Genomic DNA, 9,406 nt, shown 5'->3' with positions numbered 1-9,406 from the left:
ACTCTGTAACCCTTCACTCCTCAGGAGTCTCCAAGGTCTTGAGGAAGAAGGAAGCAGGCAGAAACTTAGTACTCGGCCCCCATCATTGTGCCTTCTCCCCCCCAGACATCTGCGCAAGTCAACACAATGCCCCTGCCGTACACTGGGTCCGCGCTGGCCACACACAAGCTTGTGAAAACCTTTCTGATACATTTCCCTAGGCCCCAGGAAAGAATTCAACTCTCCACATGGGCAGAAGCAGACAGAATATGTGGGAATAGAAAAGCACAGGACCACCACTCTAGCGTGTCTGCCAGGGTTAGACTCTGGGTACACTGAGCAGGGCGTCCCCTAAGTTATCCTGGGGCTCCCTGGTGCCCCAGAGGTGGCAGTAGAATAATCTGAGACTACGTTTGGCTGCAAGTAACAGATGTTTGTGGAGAAATTGGCTTAAACAAACTAAAGATGTCATTTTTCTCATATAATGAAGAGTCTAGAGGAAGGCAGATGCAGGCTGAGGCAGTAGCCCCACAATGTCACGTGGCTCCATTTTCAAAATGGCACAAACATCCCCAGGCACTGCCACTGAGTTCTGGGCAAGAAGAAGAGAGAGGAGCTAATGGCTAAAGGGCCCAGTCAACCACTCTGTTCCTGTTTCAAGAACTCTCCTGCAAGCCCCCTCTGTGACTTCCACTTACGACCAGGACTGTGTCACATAACCACCTCCTGGCTGCAAGGGGGCCTGGGAGGTATAGCTTCTGAATCTGAGTACTAGCACAGAAGACAAAGCAACAGAAATCTCTGCCACTAGGATCTGAGAGTTGATTCAGTTTGAATCAACTACAGCACCTGTAGGTGAGCAGATGGAGCCCAGATTGGTTCTCAGAGCATCTGAGGTCACACAGGCCAGCAGGGGCATACTCCATGGCTGACCTTGGTCTCCAGGCTCCTAGGACAGATCACACGAAAGCAAGGCCAGTTGCAGCGCATGTGGATTTATTGAACTACGGATGCCATTCACAGAGCTAGGTTAAACCATGGGGAAGGTGGTCATGTGACCAGTGCAATGCAGGGGACTGGATTCTCATTCTAGATGGTGCCCACCGAGCAGCATATCATGTATGGGAAGAACTTTACCAACATTAGTCATAGGGCACATGTGGCTATCATAACGGGTGGTGCCTCCTTGAGAGGGTGCCATGAAAGGCTGGAAAGTGTTAAAAGTTTTGCCTATAAGCCTGTTCATATGTACTCTTTAAGGCATGTTCTATTTGGGGAGGCTGATAAAATCCCTTAGAATTCTGGGAATTTGGATGCTTTATGACTTCTAGGTGATCTGGGGCCCCAGTGAGGCTTCAGGAACACAGGTGACCCCCTCCCATCCCTACCCTGTGGGACAACCCCACTATTCCAAGGTCAGTGGAGAGAGGGACCTAAAACCAAGAAACCCACTAAAAGGGAAACCAAGAGCTTTGCATCAGACCCTCAGCCCACCTCCCTCACTTTAGGGGACAGGTACACAGGGTGTAAAAAAGAGTAGCAGTGCAAAAGCACTGGGGCCAGGTTGGGAGGCAAGCCAGTTCACTTTCAGTGAGGCAGTGGGGTACAGAAGGGGCCCTGTACCCCAGGCAGGATGGGACAGTGATGTTGTCCAAGGTCGGCTGTCCTAGTCAAAGCAGGGGCTGGAGAGCCAAGACAGGAAGCATGGAGAGCAGGGAGCTCCCAACCAGAAGCCCAACTGCAGAGGACACCTTGGGGGTGGGAGCAAAATGTGGACTTCAGGCAAAAGCTGGGTTCTGCTCTCTGCCTCCACCACCTCCATCCCAGGCCCCTCATGCCTCCATCCAGGCCTATCAGGAATGGAAGTATGTGGAAGGAGGCAGTGCAGGGGCTCCCAGCTCAGCATCCCCTCCCTATACCTACTTGCAGGAGAGGGTACTCAGAGTCCTGATGGACATCTAGCTGGTCGCGCAGGACTAGAGGCCACCCACTGTCAAAGGCCTGTATGGCATCATCTATGGAGGAAAGAGTCCAGGGTGGGCTAGGCTGGGAAACCCCAGCACAAAGCCCGGATCCTCCGGGACAAACAGAGACCTCTAGCATCCTGCGGTGGGAGGATAGGTCATCGACGAGGACTGGCTTCTGGAATGGAAGTTGCATGACAGGAATAACAAAATAGGAACAGCTGTGCTAATAGTGCCTTACAAACTGCCATCCTCACAGGGAAGGGCACAGATGTGCACAAAAACGCCTCGCAGAGTTAACTAACTCTGGGCTGGACTTCACACCCAGGCCGCCCAGTTTATTCAGACCCAAAAGGCACGATCATCAATGGAGGCATCGGGAGTGCCCTGGGGGTGGGACCGCCTCAGAAGTGGCCGTGGCCGGAATCTGGCCAGGTTCCATTCCAGGAACTCAGAAACTTGTTTTGACAGCCCCACCCCCACCCGCCTGTCCGCAGGGTCACAGGCCTAGACATCCCTAAGATCCTACTTTGGTCTGTGATCTGGCCTCCGGAGAGGGCTGTGCGCGGGTTTGTGGAGGGGCAGGTCGGCAGCAGAGGGGTGTGCACCTGCGTGGCTGCCGCAAACAGCCTGTTTCCTCGGCGCTAACATGAGGTCCGGCCCGCCAAACCCTGGGAAGGGGCGGTGGGCGCCTCCCGCCCGGGACCCTCACCCAAGCAGCGGTTCCTGGTGAAGAGCCCCCGGAAGGCTTCGCACTCCTCACGCCGGTTTCCGCTGGCTCCGCAGTCGCACCAGGGCGCCACGCGCGCGCTCGCGTTGTCCACGTAGTTGGGGGTGACGGCGGTGCCTGCGGAGGACCCCGAGGCTGGCTAGTCGGCCCACCCTGGCGGAGGCATCCCCGGGAGAGGCCCAGCCCGCGCCCGGACCCCGGCAGTGCGTACCCACGAGGCCGGCGTAGGCGCGCAGGCAGCGAGGGGCCTGGTCCAGCAGGCAGCCGTCGGGGGCGCCGGGGGCGGGCGCGCAGGAGGCCTGGAAGGCCAGGAGGCGGGGCCTGCGCGGCGCGACGGGGGGCGGTGAGCTCGGGGCCCGCCCCCTCCCGTCTCCCCCCGCCCCGTCGCACCCAGCGCCCGCACCTGCAGGCCCCCCCACGCACCCCCAGCACCCGGGACCGGACCGGGGCCCGCCGCCCCGTCCCACCCAGCGCCTGCACCTGCAGATCCGGCTGTGCTCGCAGGCGTCTAAGGGTGCGAGGCAGGAGGGCGGCGCCGGCCCGGGCCCCGAGAAGGCACAGGCGGGCACGAAGGTCTGGCGCCGGCGCTCGGCGCACGGGGCGTTGGCGCACGGGCAAAAGAGCAGCGCGTGGGTGAGCGCGGGCGGCCCGCGGGAGAAGAAGCGGCGCAGGGCGCGGCGGCAGCGGGCGCGAGGACAGCCCCCGGGCGCGGCCCGACCCAGGCACTGAGCCACGTACTCGGTGCGCAGCCGCTGGCACCGCGCATCCGCCGTGCAAGCCTCGGCCGCGTCCAGGCATCGGTTCCGTCCGGCCGAGCTGGGCGACCCTAGGGGAGGGGCGGGCAGCTGCTGGTCTCAGTGAGCCCTACCGGTGCGCTGCACCTGCGTCCCCCGCACGCCCCCTAAAGATGCGGGGCGCTGCGGACTGAGGAGTGCGGTGTGGCTCCAAGGCGTGACCGGCTGGCACTGACCGGCCTTCCCTCGCGGGGCTGGGTGGCGGCGGGCCCTGGGGAGTCCTGCAACACGTTGCGGACGCGTGAGGAGCGCCAAGACTCAGCTTGGCCTCCCCATCCTCCCCACGCACCAGTCCTGCCGCAGAACGGCCACGCCCGTCCAAAGAGGGTCCGCGGGGCTCCTGCCACTCTCCTAGGCCCCGCCCGACGCGGAAACAGAGCCGGGCTTTGGGGAACTTGGCTAATGGACTTTTATCTGAAATGGCGTTGAGAACGGTGGCTACTCCTCTTTCTCTCTGACGCGCTGGGACACCGGAGCTTTCTTCCTGTCTTCTCGGCCCTTGCCCAAGGACATCGTTTGAGTGAGTCTCTGGGTTTCCGGCTCTCCCTCCTTCCAGCCCCTCACCGCGCCTCTCGCCCTCCCACTCCCTCTGATGCTCCCTTCTCGTCCATTTCCCGTACTGCCCCACCTAGACTCTGGCTTCCCCTGGTCCCTCCACTCTCCCCCAGCCAGCAAAAGAGGGATTCCCTGAAAGGGCTCTGGGCACTGGAGGGCCCATTTAGACCTGGCTGCCAGGGTGTGGATTCCAGAAAAGTCCTTCCGGTCAGGCCACGGAGCTCTGTCCTGAGCCCCAAGAGCCAAAGAGTCCATGTCGGATGGCACTCCGCTGGGGGCCAGGCCAGGGTCTGGAGGAAGGGACTTGACAACCCCTTCCTAGGATCTGGGTCGCCAAAACCAGGGTACCCCCGCCCCTCGGAGCTCTGCGCTCAGCAGAAGTTCTCGAGTCAGGCCCCACATCCATCTGGAAAAGCGACCCCTAACTCCACGATGCCCCTGCTGCGGAAGGGGAAGCCAAGCAGGTGGAACAGCAGATGCGTGGCACCAAGGAATGAGTGTGAAGCTCCAAGACTGAAGATGGAGAGTAGGGGTTGGGGGAAGGGTAAGTGAAGTGGGAGAGTAGGAAAAAGAAAGTTTCTGGGACAGGGGTACCATGATGGGACATGGGGGTGGGGAGGGGTGGGCTGCACAGTGCACTGCAGGGCTGCCAGGTGTCTCTGCACACCCAGTACATGGGTCTCTTGCTGGTGCCCCTTGCTGTGGTGCTGGGTTTTTCCAGGATTGTCCTCTTGCCCCCCTCACCCTGTCTGTGAAAATCAGAGAGGCCAGAGTTCAGGGGTCTGGGGAAGGAGATGGCCGCTCACCCTGAAGCAGCAGCAGCAGCAGCAGCAGCGGCAGCATCATAGGCACCAAGCAGAGGTCCATGCCGGGCAGCAAACAGAGGAGATGACAGCTGGAACAGAGTCCCAGTGGGACAGGTGTCCCCTTCCCGCACTGCGTGAGCCCAGTGCTGGGAACCCAAGTGTCCGTGCTGACTTGAACACTCCCTGAGGGAGGAGCCTTTGTAGAGGGAATGATCCCCGGCCCCACTGAGGCCCTACTCCAGGCTATGCCTTCGGGTAGGTCCCCCAGTGGCTGAATTCAGCACCTGAATGTGCCTAGGTGTGCTCTCTCTCTCTCTCTCTCTCACACACACACACACACACACACACACACCAACAACCTAAGGAGACCTTGTCTCTCCCATGCCAAACCATTAACTTTATGAAACATCATTGTTCTTTCCCTTCTTTTATAATTCTAACTTTTTATTTTTAACTAAAGACTTGAAGAAAGTTGCTAAGAAAAATGTTAGTGTTCCCCTTACATATATCCTTCCCTGAGTGGCTTTGGCTCTTCAGCATCTTTTGTGATTCCGTACAAATTTTAGGATTATCTTTTCTATTTCTGTGAAAAGTACCATTGGAACTTTGATAGGGATTGCACTGAATCAGTAGATGGAAGAATATTAATTCTTCCAGTTCATGACCATGGAATATCTCTCCATTTGTTTGTATCTTCTTCAATTTCTGTCATCAAAGTGTTAGAGTTTTCAGTGTACAGGTCTCTCACCTCCTCGGTTAAATTTATTCGTTGATATTTTTTATGCTGTTGCAAATGGGATTGTTTTATTTCCCTTGAAGATAATTTGTCAGTGACTAGAAACACCCCTGATTTCTGTACGTTGATTTTGTATGCTGTAACTGCTGAATTTGGGGATTAGTTCTAATAGTTTTTTGATGGAGTTTTTAGGATTTTCTATATATAAAATCATATCATTGAAGCACCTGGCTGGCTCAGTTAGAGCATGTCGCTCTTGATCTCACAGTTGTGATTTCAAGCCCCAAACTGGGTGTACGGATTGTTTAAAAATAGAATCTTAAAGTAAAATAAAAAATAAGGAATAAAATAAAATCCTGTCATCTGCAAACAAAGATAATTTTACTTCTTCCTGTCTGATCTGGAGGTCTTTATTCCTTTTCTTCCTAAGTGCTCTCACTAGCACTTCCAGCACCATCCTTAATGGGAATGGTTGGAATGGGCATCCATCCTTACCATGTTTCTGATCTTAGAAGAAAAACTTTCAACCTTTCACCATTGAGTATGATGTCAGATATGGGTTTGTAAGTATCTGGCCTTTGTTATGTTGACGTATAGTCCTCCTATACCCAGGTTTTGGTTGATTTTTTTTTCTTTTTTTTTATCATGACAGGATGTATTTTGTCAAATGCTTGTCCTGCATCTACTGAGATGATTATATGACTTATCTTTCTATTAATGTGGTGTATCACATTTATTAATTTGCATATGTTAAACCATCCTTGCATCTCAAGGATAAATCCCATTTGCTTATGGTGTATGATCCTTTAATGTGCTATTGAATTTACTATGCTAATATTTTGTTGAGAATCTTTGCATCTGTACTCATCAGGGATATTGGTTTCTAGTTTTCTCATATCATCCTTATCTGGCTTTGGTATCAGGGCAATGCTGGTTTCCTAAAATGAGTTTGGAAGTGTTCCCTCCTCTTTGAATTTTTTGGAAGGGTTTGAAAAGGACTGGCATTAATTCTTCTTTAAAAGTTTGGTAGAGGGATGCTGGGTGGTTCAGCGGTTGGGTGCTCACCTTTGGCTCAGGTAGTGATCCTGGAATCCAGGATCGAGTCCCACATTGGGCTCCTGTGAGGAGCCTGCTTCTCCCTCTGCGTATGTCTCTGCCTCTCTCTCTCTCTCTCTCTTTCTCTCTCCCTCCCTCTCTCTCTCTCTCATCAATAAATAAATAAATCCTAAAAAAAAAAATTTGGTAGAATTAATCAGTGAAATCATCTGATCCTGGGTTTCTAACTTCTTGGGTTTTTTTTATTTATTTATGATAATCACAGAGAGAGAGAGGCAGAGACACAGGCAGAGGGAGAAGCAGGCTCCATGCACCGGGAGCCCGATGTGGGATTCGATCCCGGGTCTCCAGGATCGCGCCCTAGGCCAGAGGCAGGTGCCAAACCGCTGCGCCACCCAGGGATCCCATGGGTTTCTAACTTCTTAATGTGGACCTTTATCCCATTAACTTTCAGCTCTCTTTGTATAAAAAATACTGTGGCTATAAATTCTCCTCAAAGTACTGCTTTCATGGCATACCCAATTTTTAATCATTCAATTTTTATCATGAGATGTTTTCCTCTTTATCATGTAATTTTCAGTATTTTAAGACATGCACTAAAGGGGGAGTCTCATGGGATCCAGATACCACCCCCCCTCAAGGGTGAGAGTACGGAGAGATTTTTTTTTTTTTTTTTTTTAGATTTTATTTATTAGAGACACAGAGAGGGAGAAAGAGAGTCAGAGACACAGGCAGAGGGAGAAGCAGGCTCCATGCAGGGAGCCCGACGCAGGACTCGATCCCTGGTCTCCAGGATCAGGTCCTGGGCTGAAGGCAGCGTTAAACCGCTGAGCCACCGGGGCTGCCCAGGAGAGATGTATTAATCATGTTCTTTATTTTCTGTATTTTATAATGATTTGACATCTATCTTGGTTGGACGAGGGAGCTTGGTGACTGGGGAAGAGACTGCTTCTAACCTTAATTCCTAGAGTTAAGGAATATTTGCCTATGAATATGTCTTTCATATGCAGACCAACAAATCCTGAGTCAATACCCCAACCACCTCCTTTCTCCTAACCCTTACCAAGCCTGTATTTGCCCTGCCTTAAATCACCACAGGGCCAGGTACCAGGCCATTAGAGACTACCCCTATATTCTGGAGCTGGCCAATCCTGAGTGGCTTATCTTGCCCTGCCTTGCCTTTCCTGTAGAAACTTTAGTTCTCTCCCCTCACTCCTGCTTCTGCCTCCTGCCTGAACCTCATGCTTCCTCATGTGGCCCTGCTTGGCATGACATGACCCCCTCTATTGGGAATTGTAAGTAATAAAATTGTGAGTAATAAAAACTTCTTTCATTAACCTCTCCATGTCATTACTCAGGTCGTTGTTGTAAATCAAAATCTCATGGGTACAATTAAGACAAAAGGCAGCTTGGGGTACTTGGGTGGCTCAGTTGGTTGAATGTCTGACTCTTGGTTTCAGGTCAGGTCATGATCTTAGAGACTGAGCCCCACATCTGGCTCTAAGCTTGGTGGGGAGTTTGCTTGAGATTCTCTCTCCCTCTCCCTCTGCCCCTCCCTCCGGTCACTCTCTCTCTCAAATAAAGCTTAAAAAAAAAAAAAGAAAGAAAGAAAAATAATATGGGCATCCCGGGTGGCTCAGCAGTTTAGCGCCACCCTCAGTCCGGGGCGTGATCCTGGAGACCCAGGATCTAGTCCCACATCTGGCTCCCTGCATGGAGCCTGCTTCTCCCTCTGCCTGTGTCTCTGCCTCTCTCTCTCTCTCTCTCTCTCTCTCTCTGTCTCTCATGAATAAATAAATAAAATCTTAAAAGAATAAAAGGCAGTTTTAGAAAACTGTCTCATTCAATCTCTGGGGCTGATGGAGTGGAAGCCAGCCCAAGCCTGGAGCTGCCTCTTCTCTGCAGCCAGTGGCAGGAATGGTGGGTTGTAAGAATTCCCCCAAGTGTTCAGGCCCTCTGAAACATGATTCTGCTGCTCTTCCCATCAAGAGAGTTTCTCTCCCAGTCCCTAGAGCTTGAGCTGGCCCTGTGACTTGCTTGTGCCAATAGGGTATTATGGAAGTAAAATGTGCCAGTTGTAGAATCTTCCAGAGGCCTTGCAAGCTTCCACTGACTTTTTGGCAGGGCTGGGATTGGGGTGAGACAGGATCACTCTTACGAATTTCTCCTTCTGCTTCAGGTTCCAGTGTGGCTCGGCATGACACAATCACTGATCTGGTCTTCAGTTAAAACTCTGATGTTTTGTTCATCATTGATTTTGGCATTAATTTTGCTTTTAAAAATTTTACATTAAAATATCTCTCATCTTGATTGCCTTTTTTGTGTGTGTGCTCAAGCTAAGTGTATCACTTACCTTACCCTAATCCTGGTCCCCCTCTCTCGAACCCTAGTCTGGGCTAGTCTGTTGGAAAAATGACTGCATAGCCCATTCATCCTTATCAGTCTACCCAACAGCTGGCCAAACCCAGAAGCAGAACTGCCCAACCAACCGGCAGCTGATTGCAAACATATGAGCCCAACTGAACCCCGTGTTGAGTTAAACCTAATTTGCTAATTCACAGAATTAGTTGTCTTAAGCTACTATGTTTTGGGAGTGGTTTTGTTATATAGCAACAGCTGACCAATACAGAAGGTCACCCAGCAATTCTTTCATGAAGCACAGAAGAGAATGAGTGGCTTCTGAGAATCTCCAAGGGAGGCATTAGACATGGAGCAAAGGGATCATTCAAGCTAAGTAACACCATCCTATGCCCAGGTACGTCAGGGGGCCTGGCTGCCATCTGAGG

General features: G+C 52.3%; 1 protein-coding gene and 1 long non-coding RNA gene across 5 annotated transcripts; one reads left to right on the top strand and one right to left on the bottom strand.

Annotated features, from left to right (window-relative positions):
- Positions 1 to 958: 958 nt before the first annotated feature.
- On the bottom strand, positions 959 to 5,842 carry GFRA4 (GDNF family receptor alpha 4). Of its 4 annotated transcripts, none has more exons than XM_038571733.1 (6): positions 4,829 to 5,837; positions 3,093 to 3,499; positions 2,881 to 3,036; positions 2,656 to 2,812; positions 1,903 to 1,994; positions 959 to 1,730 (listed from the first exon to the last, which is right to left on the bottom strand). In XM_038571733.1, the coding sequence occupies exons 1-6, from the start codon at positions 4,887 to 4,889 to the stop codon at positions 1,650 to 1,652; spliced, it is 954 nt and encodes a 317-aa protein (XP_038427661.1). In that variant the 5' UTR covers positions 4,890 to 5,837; the 3' UTR covers positions 959 to 1,649. The 4 variants fall into 4 exon arrangements, 2 of the variants coding, with proteins under 2 accessions (XP_038427661.1, XP_038427660.1); XM_038571732.1 differs by having other exon boundaries at positions 2,656 to 2,790; positions 2,885 to 2,994; positions 3,154 to 3,499; positions 4,829 to 5,835; XR_005377653.1 differs by having other exon boundaries at positions 1,673 to 1,730; positions 1,903 to 2,121; positions 2,656 to 2,790; ... (1 more) ...; positions 3,154 to 3,499; positions 4,829 to 5,842.
- LOC111092057 lies at positions 3,380 to 8,930 on the top strand. Its single transcript, XR_005377655.1, has 3 exons — positions 3,380 to 3,987; positions 4,345 to 4,566; positions 8,800 to 8,930. It is a non-coding gene; the product is annotated as an uncharacterized LOC111092057 (long non-coding RNA).
- The last annotated feature ends 476 nt before the right edge of the window (positions 8,931 to 9,406 follow it).

The sequence above is a fragment of the Canis lupus genome, chromosome 24, assembly GCF_011100685.1.
Source record: "Canis lupus familiaris isolate Mischka breed German Shepherd chromosome 24, alternate assembly UU_Cfam_GSD_1.0, whole genome shotgun sequence".
NCBI classification, from domain to species: Eukaryota; Metazoa; Chordata; class Mammalia; order Carnivora; family Canidae; genus Canis; species Canis lupus.
Note: the sequence above shows the minus strand (reverse complement) of the source record. Positions and strands in the feature narration are given on the sequence as shown.